We start from the raw sequence: 18,659 nt of genomic DNA on the forward strand, positions 1-18,659 counted from the left end.
TTTGACCTTGGCTTGAGAGGGGAATTTAATGCCTAAGTCTGTCATTTTCTTCCTATAAGCTTCCCACTGCAATCAGTAATAGCACTTAGTAAACCATCTTGTCGTCTTCATTCCCACCATAAAGGTCAGTTGCAGCAGTATTTTGGCATTCCAGAGCCTAGTTTTCAAGACATTTTATTTCAGATAATGACTGTTGATAATTTTAAGCATCTGTTTTGTTACTGCACACCATGGATGGTCAGATTCCCCATTTTCCATTGACTATGCTATCATCAATACATTCAAACTGCACACATCAGATATCCAATCCCAGACTTCCACCTCTGTGCGTCTGTTTCCTAGAGCCACTCCTGATATAAAATGCCGCAGCAGTTAGTGCTTACAGAGGAAATAAAAACTACTTTAGATATTTCAACCTAGAGGAATTTAACACAGAAAATAAGTGATAAAATTGTTGGAAGAGCAAAAAAGAAAGGGGGAAGGCAGGTAATATTACCCTCTTCGTGGAAGCCTCTACCCTCCTTATAGAGAGACACGCATTCCATACTTGCGTGACCTTATATTTCAAGAACTGCTGTTAAGGGAGACTGTAAACATCAGCTAACGCCACCACAGGAGTCTGTTTCTGCCACTGCTACCAGATCCAAAAGAAGACAATTTCTTCTTTATTTCTTTTTCTTCTAATCTCTCATGTATGACTCTTACATTGGCAGAATCTGAAATAGAACAATGCTGGCAAGTGAGCCTGGGAAATGAGGTTTCCAGGCTTTCAGTCCCTGTAATGTGGGGAGAACTTAGAAGGATTGAGATGGTGCTGAGAACCAACACAAAATATCTGACACATCTTGACTTTGCAAAGTGGGAAGAGAGTACTTGTGGAAAGGGAGGAGAGAAACGAAGTTCCTGGGAAGATCAATTTTAGGAACTGATACGTAGGAATTGAGGATCTGAATATTCTTTCTAAAACAGTGTATGTTACAAATACCTTGGAAGTTTTTTCAGTGATTGCCTACCACAGTTTTTTTTTTGTTTGTTTTTTGGGGGTTTTTTTGAGGAAGATTAGCCCTGAGCTAACTACTGCCAATCTTCCTGTTTTTGCTGAGGAAGACGGGCCCTGAGCTAACATCCATGCCCATCTGCCTCTATTTTATGCATGGGACGCCTACCACAGCATGGCTTTTTGCCAAACGGTGCCATGTTGGCACCCGGGATCCAGACTGGTGAACCCTGGGCCACCGAGAAGTGGAATGCACGCACTTAACCGCTATGCCACTCGGCCGGCCCACCCACCACAGTTTTAAGACCATTGATCTAGACACAAATATTGGCAGGGAACACCCACCTTCCACTCAGCTTCCTCAGAGCACCCTTGACCTCTTTGTTTCTCAGGCTATAGATGATGGGGTTTAACATGGGGGTCATAAAACAGAACAGCACAGAGACCAGGATGTCCACATCCAGGTTGTAGCCTTCTCTGGGTCTGTCATAGTTGAAGTTGGCCATTCCATAAAAGACCACCACCACGGTGAGGTGGGATGCACAGGTAGAGAAGGCCTTGCTCCTGCCCTGAGCAGAGGGAATCCTAAGGATGGTAGAGATGATGAGTATGTAGGACACTGCAGTAAACAGACAGGGGCTCAGGCCAATGGTGGCACTGGCCACATGGAGCACAGACTCATTGAGAGAGGTGTCTGAGCAGGAGAGCTTCAGGAGCAGTGGGATGTCACAGAGAAAGTGGCTGATCTGGTTGGGCCCACACAGAGTGAGTGTGGCTGCCAGTACTGTGTGTGTCACAGAATTCACCAGGCCACATAGCCAAGACCCAGTCACCAAAAAAGCACAGACCTTCACACTCATGAGGACTGAATATTGACGAGGGTGGCAAATGGCTAAATAGCGGTCATAAGCCATAGCAGCCAATAAGACACCCTCAGTGCCAGCACATGTCACAAGGAAGAAAATCTGGGAGAGGCAGCCCTCATATGAGATGGTTTTCTTCTCCAGGAAGAAGTTCATCAGCAAGACTGGAATGGTGGTGGATGTGTAGCAGACATCCAAGAAACTCAGGTTGCTGAGGAAATAATACATTGGAGTGTGGAGAGCAGGACCGATCCTGGTGGCCATTATAATAAGAGTGTTCCCCAGGAGAGTTGTCGGGTAAATGACCAGGAAGATCAGGAAGAGCAAGCCCTGTAGTTTGGGGTGGTTGGAAAATCCCAAGAAGATGAATTCAGTGACCTCTGTTTGATTGTTCATTTCAAATAGTGTCATAGCTACAAAACAATGAGAAAAAATAAGCCATAGTGAGAATGTATAGAGAGCACCCCGAATGGCTTTGTATACTTTCTGGGCCATGTCAGATAATGTTGGATATAGAACAGCCTGGACTGTGGAGAGGGGTGTTCAGGAGTGTCTTCAGAGAAACTACAACTTCTCACTCAACAAATCTAGCCAATTCAGGCCTGGGGACCTCACACAAATTTGCATGGCTGCTGGTGGGTGAAAATAAATGTAGACTTGGTTAAAACTAACAATAAGCCACTATTCCCTACATTCATCTGAGCACATTTTTCACCGTCTTGGTAATATCTATCTCCTATCATTGCCGGGTTTGGTAAGCATCTTATTTTTTTCTAAGAAATAAAATTTCATTGCAAAAAATTAAGAAAATGTAGAAAGATGTAAAGAAGAATTCAATCACCTGCAGAATCAGAATCAGCGCTACCTTTCAGTGTTCTCCATTGCAGCTTTTTTTTTTCCAGTTGTGTAAATCTTGATCTCTATTTATAGTTTTAAAATACTAGGAGCACAGTTTCTCACATTGGAAAGGAAGAGGTAAAACTGTCTCTATTCATAGATGATATGATCCTACATATACATAAATCCTACGTATAGTAGATACCAAATCCACAGGAATATTACTAGAGCTCATAAACAAATTCAGCAAAGTTATATGTGCAAAAGTCAGTTGTGTTTCTACACACTAGCAATGAACAACCCAAAAAGGAAGTTAAGAAATCAATTCCATTTACAGTAACATCTAAAAGGATCAAGTACTTAGAATAAATCTTACTAAGGAGGTGAAAGACTTGTATACTGAAAAGTACAAAATATTGCTGAAAGACATTAAAGAAGTTATAACTAAAGGGAAAGACATCCTACATTCATGGATAAAAAGACTTAACCTTGTTAAGATGTCAATATAGCCAAAGTGATCTACAGATTCCACACAATCCCTATTAATATTCCAGTATCCTTTTCCCACAGAAACCGAAAAGCCACTCCTCAAATTCATATGGAATTACAAGGAGCCCTGAATAGCCAAAACAATCTGGAAAAAAAATAAATTTAGAGGATTCATACTTCCTGACTTTGAAACTTACTACAAAGCTACAGTAATTAAAAAAGTATGGTACTGGCATAAGGACAGACATGTAAACCAATGAAATAGAATAGAGACCTCGGAAATAAATTTTCACATATATGATTAATTGATTTTCAACAAAGGTGCCAAGCCCATTCAGTGGGGGAAAGGACAATGTTTTCAACAAATAGTTTTGGGAAAATTGTATATCTACATGAAAAAGAATGAAGTGGTCCCTACCTTATATTATGCACAAAATTAACTCAAAATGTATCAAAGACCTAAACTTAAGAGGTAAAACTATAAAACTCTTAGAAGAAAATGTCAAAAAAATTGTTCATGTCATTGGATTTGGCAAGTATTTCATAATATGACACCAAAAGTACAGGCAATAAAAGAAAAAATAAATTGTACTTTGTCAACATTAAGAAGGTGTCATCAAAGGACACTATCAAGAAAGCAAAAAGACAACCTATAGAATAGAAGAAAATATTTGAAAATCATATATATCATAGAGAATTAATATCCAAAATATATAAAGAACTACAACTTAACAACAACAAGAACCACCATCCCCAAAACAACCTAATTTAAAAATGGCAAAGGACTTGAATAGACTTTGCTCCAAAGAAGACATACAAATGGTTAATGAGGACATGAAAAGATGCTCAAGATTATTAGTCTTAGGGAAATGCAAAACAAAAGCACAATGAGGTACCACTTTTCACTCATCAGGATAGCTATAAAAAAGAAAATGGAAAATAACATGTTAGTGAGGATGTGTAGAAGTTGGAACCCTCATGCATTGCTGGTGGGAATGTAGAATGGTGCAGTTACTGTCAGAAACAGTGTGCTTGTTCCTCAAAAAGTTAAACGGAAAACTACCGTATGACCCAACAACTCTACTCCTGGGTATATATGCAAAAGAATTGAAAGTAGGGACTCAAACAGATATTTGTACACAAATGTTCATAGCATCATTATTCACAATAGTCCAAACAACCCAAGTGTCCATCAACCAATGAAAGGATAAACCAACTGTGGTATATACATACAATGGACTATTATTCAGTCATACGAAGGAATGAGCGGGCGGGCCTGGTGGCGCAGTGGTCAAGTTCTCACATTGCGCTTCAGTGGCCCACGGTTTGCTGGTTTGGATCCCGGGTGTGGACCTATGCAGCGCTTGTCAAGCCATGCTGTGGCAGGCATCCCACATATAAACTGGAGGAAGACGGGCATGGATGTTAGCTCAGGGCCTGTCTTCCTTAGCAAAATAAAAGAGGAAGATTGGTGGCAGATGTTAGCTCAGGGCTAATCTTCCTTAAAAAAAAAAAGAATGAAATTTTAATATATAGTAAACATAAACGGACCCTGAAAACTTTATGCTAAGTGAAATAAGCCAGGCACAGAAGAACAAATATTGTATGATTCCACTTTTATCACATGTCTAGAACAGGCAAATTCATAGAGACAGAGAGCAGAATAGAAGAGTTATTGTTTAATGGGTACAGAATTTATGTTAAAGATGACAAAAAAGTTTTGGGTATAGATATGGGTGATGGTTATATATGTTGAGAATATATTTAATGTCACTGAACTGTACATTTACAAATGGTTAAAATGATAAATATTACGTATATTTTAACAGAATTTAAAAATAACGAAAAAAATTAGGACCCAATTTCCCAGGGACGTATTGTATTCCATCATACACAATAAATTCAATATCTCTTCTTTGATTAAGCTTTCAGATGCTTTCATTTCTTTCACTATTATAAATACTGGAATGAACATTTCATAAATAAATATATGTGAACATCTCTGATTACCTCTTTAGAATAAATTTTTGTCTCTGTGTTTTTATATACTGATTTTATTTTTATCAATTGGATCATTTATCTTTTCGGGGTTTAAAAGAAGTGAAAAACTTTCAGTAATCATATATACTTAGGTATATTATTTTATTAAAGTAAACTTTAGTAAACCAAGATTTATCCTTAGTCAAACATTGCATGTTTCCTGAAAAAATAGTTGATACAATTATTAGCTTTCTGTTATCCATTCTGATGGGTTCACAATCATTGTTGTGAACTTTGGTTTTTGCACCTTGTTCAATCTTGGATATGAGATGATATAGTGGAAAGAGTGGGCTCTTGAGCCAGATAGATGTGGCTTTGTATCCTACTTCTGCCACTTACTAGATGTAGCTGGTGGCTAAATCAGCTGACTCCTCTGTTCCTCAGTTTGCTCCTGTATTCTGATATTAACAGTGCCTATATCAGAGTCATTGAAAGTAACATGAGACAATATAAGTAAGGTGCCTGGTATAAATAGGTGTTCCTTCAACTGTAGCTACGCTGCTATTTTTTTTCTTTTTTTTTGAGGAAGATTAGCCCTGAGCTAACATCTGCCACCAATCCTCCTCTTTTTGCTGAGGAAGACTGGCCCTGAGCTAACATCTGTGCCCATCTTCCTCCACTTTATATGTGGGACGCCCACCACAGCACAGCTTGACAAGCGGTGCATAAGTCCACATCCGGGATCTGAACCAGTAAACCCCGGGCCACCAAAGCAGAACGTATCAACTAAACCGCTGCACCACCAGGCTGGCCCCTATTATTTTTAATCTATACAAAAACATTGCAAGATAAAATATACTTTTTTACTCTGTCTTCCAAATTGTACAAATATTATCACTTCTCACTACCGCCACTGCTGATACCCTAGTCCAATCCACCATTTTCTCTTGCCTAGACTCTTGCAACAGATTCTTACTTCCTTTCTACCCCGTGTTCCCATTTAGTCTGTCTCCACACGGCAGCAGCCAGTTCCTAAACTCAAAACCCTCCAATGGTTTCCCATCTCACTTCAGATAAAATCTAAAGATCTCACCTTGGCTACAAAGCCTGTGGGATCCGACCTCCGACTGCCTCTCTGATGCTACTTCCCCTTGTTCTTCTGCTTTGCTCACTCCGCTTGAGCTCACAGGGCTGCTTTCTGTTTTTAACTACATGAAGCACACGCCGGTCTTAAGGGCTTGTACTTGCTATTCCCTCTGCCAGAAACACTTTCTCCCAGATATTTGCATGGTCCATTTCCTACTTTCATTGAAGTTTTTTTCTGAACTGTTACCTCCTCAGGGATGCTTTCTCTGACAATTCTATCTAAAATAGCAGCCTTATCACTTTTCATCCCCTTACACTGCTCTCCTTCTTTTTGTAGCATTTATGCTATCCATGGCATGAAATTATTGACCTATTTGGTTCTGTTTGCAGTATAAGCTCTCTGAGGCCAGGGGCTCATTTTGCTCACTCTCTGTCTCTAATATCTAAGACAGTTCCTGGCAGGCAGTATGTCCCGGTAGATATTTGTTGAGTGACTGAATGAGTTTATATTTTTGAGATGATTCTGGAATTCATTATATTTCCTGTGAGAAAAATCTAGCCTAATTCTTTTCCATTTTACCTAATTATGCTGAATTATTATTCTTTGTATGTCTCTCCTGACCTGTGCCTATCAGCTCATCATGGCCCTCAGCCCATTTTAATCTTTAGAGTAGAAAACTTTACACATTGGAAATGTTAACATCTTACTCTATACCAGCTTTTTTATAGTAAATAATTCTCATTGATAACAAAATAAAGATAAAACTTAGCTTTTTTTTATTTCTCTAAGTTATCAATTATAGCCAAAAATGTCCTGTTAGATCCCCAACAAGTATATATTACTTGATTGGCTTTTAAATGTGCCCCCAATTTTCTGTCTCCAAACTACTGAAGGAACAGAAGAATTTGTTGAATTATTTAATCAGCGACTTCACTCTGCACCCCAAAGGGCAGCCTCCATAAGCTCTGTCCAACCAACATTAAACTGGAACTCATATGCTAGGATGCTCTCCCACTGAAAGCAGTGCTCTCTCTAAACCCTAAAATGTATCTAACCCCTCCCTATCTTAAAATCCTCCAGTGGCCTCCATTCTCTATCAAATGAAGTTCCATTATTTCACATGGCTTCAGGAGGAAGATCTAGGTTTGGGAAGTCCTGAAACACATCATTTTGGGGGCTTTCTTTTACAAAAAATGTGAAAATATCTTACTTTAGTAAATTTTCTAGCAACATGATTATGCGAACAGATTTTTAGGGCAGCAGTCAAGGCTTTAGAAAAAGCCTTTGCAAACTAGGACCCTGAAGCTTAACTTTCAGATTCTTCATGGTATATAAGCCAATATGCTACATTGGTTAACTTGTGGCCTCTGCAGTTAGGGTTTTTGGGACCAAAACTCATCTCTGTAATCCTTTAGTTATGAGACCTTGGGTAATTTACTTAATCTCTCTTTGCGTAATATTTCCATGTCTAAAATTAGGACAGAAATGTAAGAGCCCATATCTGAAATGGAACAATAAAAAATTTACTCAATCCAAGAGGAGAACAAGTAGGCAAATATAAAATAATATACTTTTCAAAGAATTTTAAAAGACTCTGTTCAATGAAAAAATAATAACATGCATCAGAGAGCTTGTGATGTAGATAGAAATGAAATATATAACAATGGCAACATAGAGAGTGGGAGGGTGAAAAAATGGAAAAATATTTTGTAATGTTCTTACATTGTACATTAAATAAAATATTAATTCAAGATAGATTGTATTAAGTAAACAATGTATAATACAATACATAGAGTAAATGCCAAAAAAATAATACAAAGCATATCAAAAAACCAATAAAGGAGATGAAATGGAATAATAAGGAAAATAAAAATAAAAACTCAATCCAAAAGAAGGCACAAAGGATCAGATGGGACAAGTAGAAAACAAATAGTGAAATAACTAGACTTAACTTAATCATGTCAGTAATACCAGAAAATGTAAATGGACTAAACACTCCAATAAAAAGACAGAGATTGTTAGATTGGATTTTAAAATGAACCAACTATATCTCCTTTTCAAAAAACCTATTTTACAGATAAAATCTTGTATAACATTCAAAGTAAAAGAATGGGAACAAGTATACCTGTAAAACCAAACATCCAAAAAGTTGATGTGGGGGCTGGCCCCATGGCTGAGTGGTTAAATTCATGTGTTCTGCTTCAGTGGTCTTGGGTTTTGCTGGTTTGGATCCTGGGTGTGGGTATGGCACCACTCATCAGGCCATGCTGAGGCAGCATCCCACATGCCACAACCAGAGACTCACAACTAGAATATACAACTATGTACTGGGGGGCTTTGGGGAGAAGAAGAAGAAAAAAAAGATTGGCAATAGTTGTTAGCTGAGGTGCCAATCTTTAAAAAAAAAATTGATGTGTAGACTTTAAGATGGAGAGATTGCAAAAAGTAAAGAGAGATATTTTATAACTATAAAAGGATCAGTTCATCAAGAAGACATAATAATCATAAATGTGTAAAAGCATCTATTAAGATAACTTCAAAATACCTAAAGTAGATATTGACAAAAGAAAAGGTAGACAAACTCATAGTCATCATTGGAGACTTTAACACTTCTCTCTCATAGAAAATTATAAAATAAGTAGACAAAAATTCAGTAAAGATATAGAATACTTAAACAACACAATTAATCACCTTGACATAATTACCACTTACAGAACATTATATCCAATAATTTCAGAATAAACATACTTGTTGAATACATATGGAATATTCACCAAAGTAGATGCTGGGCTACCAAGCAAGTTTCAATAAATTTAAAAGGATTGAAATGATATGGAGTATATTTTCTGGTAACGATGAAATTGAATTAGAAATTAATAACAAAACGTGACAAATCCCCAAATATTTTGAAATTGAGCACACATTTTAGAAAAACTTATGGGTTAAAGAAGTCATAAGGAAAATAAAAAATATTTTGAATGTAATGACAATGAAAACACGACTAATCAAAAAATTTTAAGTGTAGATAAAGCAATGCTTACGGTGAAATTTATAGCTTTTAATGCCTATATTAGAAAATAAATGTTTAAAATAAATGATTAAGACTCTCACCCCTATTGGGTAAGGGTATTTCTAACTCATTGGTTAGAAATAGAAGATAAAATTAAACGCAAATGAAATAGAAAAAAATTATAAAGACCTCAAATTAATAAAATAGAAAACAGACTATACAAACAAATCAACAAAGCTGAAAATTGGTTCTTTGAAAAGTTTAATGAAATTGATACACCCCTAGCAAGACTGATTAAAGAAATCAAAGAGAAAATACAAATTACCAAAAGCAGGGATGAAAAAGGGGACACCATTATAGATCCTACAAACATTAAAGAGATAATAAAATATTAGGAACAACTTTATTCCACTAAATTTGACAACTTAGACAAAACGGACAAATTCCTTGAAAAACACAACTTTGAAAAATGGAAGAAGTAATTGACACAAGAAGAAGCAGAAGATTTGAGTGGTACTATATCTATTGATAGAAATTTAATCTGCAAATAAAAACTTTTCCAAAAAGAAACTCAAGGCCCAGATGGTTTCATGGTGAATTCCACCAAACATTTTAGGACGAAATATTACAGTATTATGAAAACCCTTCAGAGAATAGAAAAAGAGAGGATACTTTCCAGCTTGTTTCATGATAACAGCATAATCCTGACACTACAACATGATAAGGTCTTTACAAGAAAATTACAAGCTAATGTCTCTTGTAAACATAGACACAAAAATTCTGAACAAAATAATATCAAATCAAATCCAATGATACTTAAAAAGGAAAATATACCATGACCATTATGGTTTATCCTAGGAATGTAAGGTTGTTTTACCACTTAAAAATTAATCATTGAGGGGCTAGCCCCGTGGCCAACTGGTTAAGTTAGCACGCTCTGCTTCAGTGGCCCAGGGTTTCACCAGTTTGAATCCTGGGTGTGGACATGGCACTCCTCATCAAGCCATGCTGAGGTGGCATCCCAGATGCCACAGCTAGAAGGACCCACAAGTAAAAATGCACAACTATGTACTAGGGGGCTTTGGGGAGAAAAAGGAAAAAATAAAATCTTTAAAAAAAATTTAAGAAAAGTTAATCATGGACATCCTCATATTAATAGAATAAGAAAAAATATGAAAATCTCAATAAGTGCAGAAAAAGCATTTGACAAAATTCAACACCCATTCATAATAAAAAAAATCCAACGGACAGGGAATAAATCAAAACTTCCTCAATCTGGTAAAGTCTGTCTATAAAAAACCTATAGCTAATATCATACTTAGTGGCAACACACTCTGTGTAACATAAAACAAAAGGGTGTCCATTCTCACCATTGCTCTTCAATAAAAACTAGAAATACTCAATATAAATAGGAAATAAGCAGTATGCCTATCAACAGAAAATGGATACAAAAGTGTGTTATATTCATACAATGGAATACAGATACATGTATAAATATTGATGAACCTAAAACACATTTTTTTAAAATGAAGGAAGAATGACATAAAAGAATTTGTACTGTAGTTTTCATTTAAAAGAAATTCAAAAACAGGCAAAACTAATCTATGATGATAAAGTGAGCATAGTAGTTACCGTGGGATGACACTAATGGGAAAGGAGCATGAAGGAATTTTCTGAGGTGATGGAAATGTTCTATATCTTGATCTGGGTAGTGGTTACATGGCTGCGTATATATGTAAAAATTCATCAGCCTGTACACTTAAGATTTGTGCATTTTATTGTATGTGAAATATAGTTCACTTTTTAAAATTAAAATAAGAAAAAGATAAAAGCAGGAGGCATTATTCACGCAATTTTCATTTCAGGATTGGTCAGACCTAAGTTGAACCAATCACTAGGAACTCCTGAATGTTTTTCCCCATTTTCACATTTTTCTACTTCCTCTCTACCAAAATTACAGCTCAGCACCTTATCACCTTTCATCTAGACCTTTGTAACTACCCTCAAATTGTTTCTCTGCCTAGAGTCTTGACCCTTCAGGCATATAAAAAATAATGATTAATGATTCACAATGATTAACTCACTCTCCTCATAGTGATGAATTTGGAGTGAAGTTGGTTGGTAGTCCCATGGGCCCTACACCACAGATGAAAAGTCATGCTCACAATATGTGTGTGTGTGTGTGTGTGTGTGTTTTGTTGGGGGAGGTGCCATGTGTGAGAACACTGTCACGTAAGCAAAAGGATGGCAGGCTGGCATCCCAGGCAATGTTGGTGGCAGGACTCTCAAGTGAAGTAGCATGAGTCTGTCCAGCCAAAGGCAAGCAAACTCAAGGGACGTGTGTTGTCCTCATGTTCATAGGAGGAAGGACTCAGGTCTCTGGGACACTAGTGAACATTCTTGAGGATTGTGTTGCTACTAGGAAGTAGCAACAAGGAAGCCTGCAGGGTTCTGAGCTTTGCTGGCAGCCCCCTCACCCACAGCGGCACCCCTGATCCCTGGAGGTTCCTGTTAGTGGCAGAGAGCTGGTAGACCGACCCTGGCTGGCTGCTGTCAAACTCCATCATTAATTCTAAACAGCCTAGTGATTTTCACTTAAAGCACAACCTCATTAGCTACTCCAGAGGAGGTGCTGGGGAAGCAGCTGTCTTTAGGGAACGGGACTGGCATGTGGAGGCTGCATCAGACCTGCCCTCTGAGCAAGCTCCTTAGAAAATTGAAGAGCCCTCCAGCCAGGGTCTCACAAAATACCCTCTCTCCCCTCATGGGGCAGCAGGGAGTCCAGATGTCTGGGCTTTGGTGTTAGTTAGAATGGGCAGGAATGGTTGCAGAGTATCAACAATGGCTCATAGACTACATTCAAGGTGAGGGCAGACTGGAAGCAGAGGACATCTATAGGGTAATAGCTTGGGTTTTAGAAAATTGTCAGCTTGAGAAACTGATAAAAATCTATAGATCCAGAAAATGCATGTGTGCCCATGCACAGAATTTTCCATGTAATTCCAATGGGGTCATATGATTATGAGACCCATCTCCAGAGTCTCTTATAGTCTATGAACCTATGGTTAAAACACCTGTGTTTAGTCCAAGAGAGTAGTCTGAGAACTAAAATCAGATCAACTGAAATGGTCTGTAACTGAAGACATAGAGTGTTGTAGGTTGGAGAAAATCTATGAAGCAATAGTTCACAGAGAAGGAGCCATGTTTGAAGCACTTTGAAGTTGATAAGTGATGAGAATACTAAATTAGTTTGCACAGCCTGGAATCATTAATTAAAACAGGAAATAAATGATGTGTAGCAGGTATGGGAAGAGGAGATAGTGGATTAGATTTGAGTAACGTTGAGTGTTAGATACCTGTGGGATATCCATATGGAAATGCTCAATAGGCAGTTGAAAGTAAAGGATTTATCCTCAGGAGACAGGCTAAATCTGTTTAGAAATGGATTTGGGAGTATTGTCTTGAAGGTGGCTGTTGAATCCATAGGTATGCATAAAATCAACCAAAAAGAATAGAGTGAGAAGAGAAGAAGGCTAAGATGGGACTTTCGTGATCCTCAAAGTTCACAGGGAGTATGGTGGAAGATGTATCCAAGAAGGATGTTTACCCATACTCACCACCGTCTCTAGGTTAGCTGTAGGCGTCACTTCACAGTAAAACAACGTTACAGTTGGACTGGCAGTCCACATGTCCACTTAGAAAATTTTTTTTTTTGAGGAAGATTATCCCTGAGCTAACTACTGCCAGTCCTCCTCTTTTTTGCCGAGGAAGCCTGGCCCTGAGCTAACATCCGTGCCCATCTTCCTCTACTTTTTATATGTGGGATGCCTACCAGAGCATGGCGTGCCAAGTGGTGCCATGTCCACACCCAGGATCCGAACTGGTGAACCCTGGGCCGTCGAGAAGCAGAACGTGCGAACTTAACCACTGTGCCACTGGGCCGGCCCCCCACTTAGAAAATTTTTGTGTAACGTGTGTGTACTATTCTTTGTTTTCTCTATTAACTGCAAGGATGTATTTCAATTCATTAAAAATAATGACACATTCTCTTAACTGTTGATATCAAAAAAGCAGACAACCCCTTTTATAGGTAGATATTTAGGTAAATTCATAGAAAAAAATGAAATCCTTCATGAAAGTTGGTCTCACAAAGAGAAACTCATGCATGATCTGTGAATAACTAAATTGTAAAAGTGAATTTTAAATGTTTAAATATGAATTTTTTAAAAATATGGTTTCTGAAGTTGCATGCACCGCTTATTTTAAATGTTTTAAAATATGAAGTCCATCCCTGAGAAACATATTCATGGGGCACAATATATATATGCAGTGGAATCAGAACCATAATAAAATGTTTTTCTTGGTCTGACTGACTAGTCCGATTTTTTCATGGGCCAGGAGGATGTGATGAAAGTAATATCTATTTTATTTTTCCTATTCCTGATGCTCATGCTGTTTGTATAGGGCAACAATGGTGAGTCCTTATCAACACCATCATCAAAATCTATCATAAACAAGCACCACTTATACACAACAGTTTATGTGATACCCTGGACTTTTGCCTCTTGGCATTTGCGTATCAATAAACAATTTCAATCTCAGACCCTCTGCTTTATGGTAATGACCTTTCTCTCCACTGTTTAGTGAGGATAGATTTTATAGATAAATAGATTGAAGATGAGTTTTTTTATGCTAGACAAAAATGTCTAACTTGAAAGAAATCTTGTTGAATTTAGTTTAAAACATGTATATTTTTCTTTAAAGATTAAAATAAGTTCAGTATAACCCATCCAATCAAAAAATAAAACAAAACTCAATGAGCTACATTGAAAAGAAGCAACATTTTTACATACCTGAATTCAACTAGGATTTTCCAAACAAAGTAGTGAGTAGAGACGCACATTAGATAATAGTAGCTAACACTTATGAAATGTTTTGTGGACTAACCTTAGGGGTTTATATCCTTCAAGAAACAAACGGGGCATAATATAAACCTGGGTAATTGGTGTAATTGTGAAAACCCTTAGAGCAGAAGGAAAACATCTATTCATATTTAGTTCCAGTAATGCAAAGCAATGATTAAAATTTTAAATATCAGTTTCATGTTGCCTAGTAAATTGCCCTTCTACTTAAAGCACAAACACACACACACACAACAATTAATAAGAGCATTCAGGATAATTTTTCTAAAAGAAAGTCCAGAAGATTTGAAGTATCTGTGGCAAACTTAATATATTGCTGTGGAATGTAAGATATTTTCACTTTGCTCTGATTTCTATTTGTACCCATCCCTATCATATGGGCATGTAGGAACAGATGAAATATTCAGAAGTCATCAAATAGTTAAGTGCATCTCCAACCTTATGTGCAAGTAAATCACGTGTCTTTCCATCAGGTGAGATGGATGGCACTCCCTTTCATCTCAAACAGCCTGCGGTGATGATGGAAACATGATCTTGTTCTCACTTGTTCAGCTTTGGAAAACTTCCTACCAAATTTGTGATTAGCCAGTCAAGGCCATGTCAAAGTGGGTACTGTGTCTTCCTAGCCTCTTGTACATATTGCTTACACAATCACTATGCCTCTTATTTAATGCTTCTTGAGCATCTTCTATGTGCCAGGCACTCTTCGTGAATTACTCCACAAATTCTCAAAGCAACTTGAAAGTGTAAGTACTGTTACTAGCTCTGTTTGCAGTAAGAAAACAGAGGCTCAGACCTTCAAAAGGTTATCCTGGTAGTCTTAATTCAGAGCCTCAGTTTAGACCACTGAGCATACTCCTTTCCCATACTGATGTATGAATGATGAGGTACTAGCTCAAAACTCTTTTTGCCAGCTCCATTTCAAGTATTTCTTGGTAATCCACTTGGCCAAATTGTCAAATTCATGTTGAATTGAAATCTCCTCACCCTGTGCTTAATTTGCCCAGTACCTATTCTTCTTCTGTCTTTTTTAGTCTTGCAACTTCTTGTTTCACGAACTGAATTTAGACTAGATAAGCAAGCATTTATAATATACAGAGACTAATGAGATCCCATCACTGGAGATGTTCAAGCAAATGCTAGATTGCTACATCTCCTGCAAAGAGGATTGATTCAAGTCTCAAGTGAAGATCACCAAGTTGCTTCTACATTTCCTTTCAGCCCTAAGATTCCATTGTTCTACCAATGTCACTATACGTCTGAAAATATGGCACTACTAAGACCTCAAGAACTTCATATTCCTATGACTGGACCAGACTTAATATGTCGCTGTACTCCTTAGTTCCCACCTACCATGGGAAATCCCTAGTTTTGCATTTATGAACATCCTCTGGGATGGTAACATTCCACATGACTGAAAACCTCCCTGGTTTACTGTTACGTCAGAGATAGATAGATAGGTAGGTAGGTAGGCAGATGACAGACAGATAGACAGATAGACAGATAGATAGATCCTATACATTTTTTAATATTTACCTTTTACATTTTAGAAACTTTTTATTTTGAAAAACATAGATTCACAGGAAGTTACAAAGAAATGTACAGGGAGATCTCATCATATTTTTAAAATTAAAAATTTTATTGGATTTTAAATTTCAAAAATAGCACAGGCTCACTGAAAAATTTACCTGAATCAAAGGCATATAAAATGAAAATGGAATATTTTCACCTTCAAACAACATTCCACTCAGCACCACTGTTAATAGTTTGGAGTGTGTCCTTCTAGTCCTTTGTTTATCTGCATATACGATTGACCAAATAAAAAAAGCCAGCTTATAGAGCAATCCCAGCTTCCTTTCCATCCCTGCATAGTCCTGTCTGAGAGTCCTATGATTGTCAGTAACAATAGCCCCAACTATAATAGTAGCTACTGTTTATGGAGTACTCAGGATGTACCAGGCACTGTACTGGGTGCTTTGTTCACCCAATCTCATGTATTTATCAAAAGAACCTGAAATATTTTATTGGGGTTCGTTTGATGCTTAAGGTTACACAGCTACTATTACCATGGCTTGGAATTTAATCTCATCCATCTGACTTTGAAGGCCATAATCTTTCCAGTTCATAGTACTACTAGAACATTCCATGGAATAAGAAATGAAAAAGAGGACCAAATAGGAAAAATATCTGTATCTTTTTAATTTCTGACAATTCCATCAAATCAGCATCAAAAAAGACCCCAAAGCACCCACAAGAACAAAAAAAGTTACTTGTATCATCAGTCAAAACAATGTTGTGGATTTATGCTTATAAAAAGAGTTGAATGATTGGTTCTTTTACTTTTCTACCACTGTCCCTGCCCCCAGGAAGCCCCAGCATGAGAACATGAGGTGTTTATTAGGCAAGGATTTTTCAACACCCATCTCTGCCTCAAATATGATATAGATGGTCATTTCTTAACTAATGTATTTACTCTCAGGTTTGAGAAGAGGGAGGTTCCATAGGGGTCCCACAGGAAATTGTATCCCTCCCAGTGCCTATCCCATGGACAGCATAGAGCTATTCTTAAAATCTGAGTTCCTTCTTGTAAATGTGATTGTCAGAGGGAAGAAGGGCTGCCCTCCATTAATGACCTCTCCAGGAGAGGGTGCCTCAGGTCCTTGACCTTGCCATTATGGAGCCTGATATTCCAAATGGTAGCTGCTCCCCCTGCCTACAGAAGCTGAATGGGGAACCAAACCTAAGGGCACAAAGACTGCTTGCTAACAACCCTGGCTGAACTCAGGGGAACAGAAAAGATACAAAATCCAGCACTTTAGTCAGGCCCAGAGAGAAAGGAGAGCTTGACAATAGACATCTCAGCTGAACCTGGGAGGACATTTCTGTCCAGGAGTTCTGGTACAAACAGCTTCCTAACTTGAGAAAAATAACAGCTCATGGGAGCATAAATGTGACACCCCTTGGCCTGTGATGGTCTTAATGTTCTCCTTTCCCCTAAGAGCAGTGGTTCCAATGGAGATCACATGGTGGCGTTGGCTCAGTTCTCAACCAGAGAACAGCAACTCTGTTTCTTTCTTTCCAATCAATAAGTCATCTCATATGATCCAGCTGGTCCACTTCTGGGTATTTATCCAAAGAACACAAAACACTAATTTGAAAAGATATTTACATCCCTATGTTCATTGCAGCATTATTCACAATAGCCAAGACTTGGAAGCAAGCTAAGTGCCATCAATAGATGAGTGGATAAAGAAGATTTGGGGGGTGTGTGTGTGTATACACACACACACACACACACACACACACACACACACACAGAATGGAATACTACTCAGCCATAAAAAAGACAAAATCTTGCCATTTGCAACAACATGGATGGACCTTGAAGGTATTATGCTAAGCGAAATAAGTCAGGTGGAGAAAAACAATACTATATGACTTCACTCATATGTGCAAGATAAACAAACAAACACACACAGATATGGAGACCAGATTGGTTACCAGAGGGAAAAGGGGTGGGGAGAGGGTGAAAGGGGTAAAACGATACATGTGTATGGTAATGGGTGGCAACTAGACTTTTGGTGGTGAACACAGTGCAGTCTATACAAAAGTTGAAATATAATGATGTACACGTGAAATTTATATTATAAAACAATGTGGCCTCAGTAAAAATAAATAAGTAAATGAATAAATAAAGTACACTTCTCCAGCAAATAAATAAATAAATAACCTCAAAGGCAAACAAGTGAGAGTGAAATTCTATAAGAATAACCCTGAATCTATGAGATTTCTAAAAAAAAAAAAAATTACTGTGGGGGAAGTAAATGATCCACAAACTTCAGGGCTTTATTACAGTTAATAAATTGTTTGCCACACACCTTCCAGACCACAATGTCTTGCAACATAAAAATGAGAATCCCTATCTCAGTGAATGAAAATGTTTCCAAATATGTGTTATGCACATTTAATTACATTTTATTTAAACAAATATGTCGTGTGCCCTAATATCATCTCATAATGTAGCATAGGAGATATGCTTTCTCCCTGAAAATTATTCCTTTCTGTCTTGCTTGTCAAGATTTGAGTAGGAGTAAAAATGTGCATTATATATTATTTACCATGAACAAATTTTTCCCTCATGTTATCTTACTTAAGTAATTCAGGCACCCCTCAGGCTTTCAAGTAGATAATCTCTAAGGTCATTTCAACTCTAGTTTTATTATTACTATTGTAGACATTGATACACACAAAAATGATATTAAACCATGTCATTACCCAAATGTCATGCAATTGGTAATGAAAATATGTACAATATTTTATGATATCCTATTAAGAAGTAGATATATTCTGACACTGGGCAGAATTTTTCTCAATTGTGGTGGTAAATAAACTACTTACCCCTGACTCTTGCTGAAAGCCCTGGATTTCTGGCCTTGGTGGTAGGGCTTAGTTTCTGGACTGGAAAGGATATTCT

General features: G+C 37.5%; 1 protein-coding gene across 1 annotated transcript; it reads right to left on the minus strand.

The window, feature by feature from the left end:
* Positions 1–1,311: 1,311 nt before the first annotated feature.
* LOC103564454 (olfactory receptor 5V1-like) lies at positions 1,312–2,271 on the minus strand. The gene has a single exon (XM_008540214.2). It carries the CDS (start codon positions 2,269–2,271, stop codon positions 1,312–1,314), a length of 960 nt encoding a protein of 319 aa, XP_008538436.2.
* Between the last annotated feature and the right edge of the window lie 16,388 nt (positions 2,272–18,659).

Source organism: Equus przewalskii, unplaced genomic scaffold (assembly GCF_037783145.1).
Source record: "Equus przewalskii isolate Varuska unplaced genomic scaffold, EquPr2 ChrUn-12, whole genome shotgun sequence".
Classification (NCBI taxonomy): domain Eukaryota; kingdom Metazoa; phylum Chordata; class Mammalia; order Perissodactyla; family Equidae; genus Equus; species Equus przewalskii.

Coding starts and splice junctions, on each gene's coding strand:
- LOC103564454 (XM_008540214.2), bottom strand. CDS start 2,271: ATGACACTATTTGAAATGAACAATCAAACAGAGGTCACTGAATTCATC.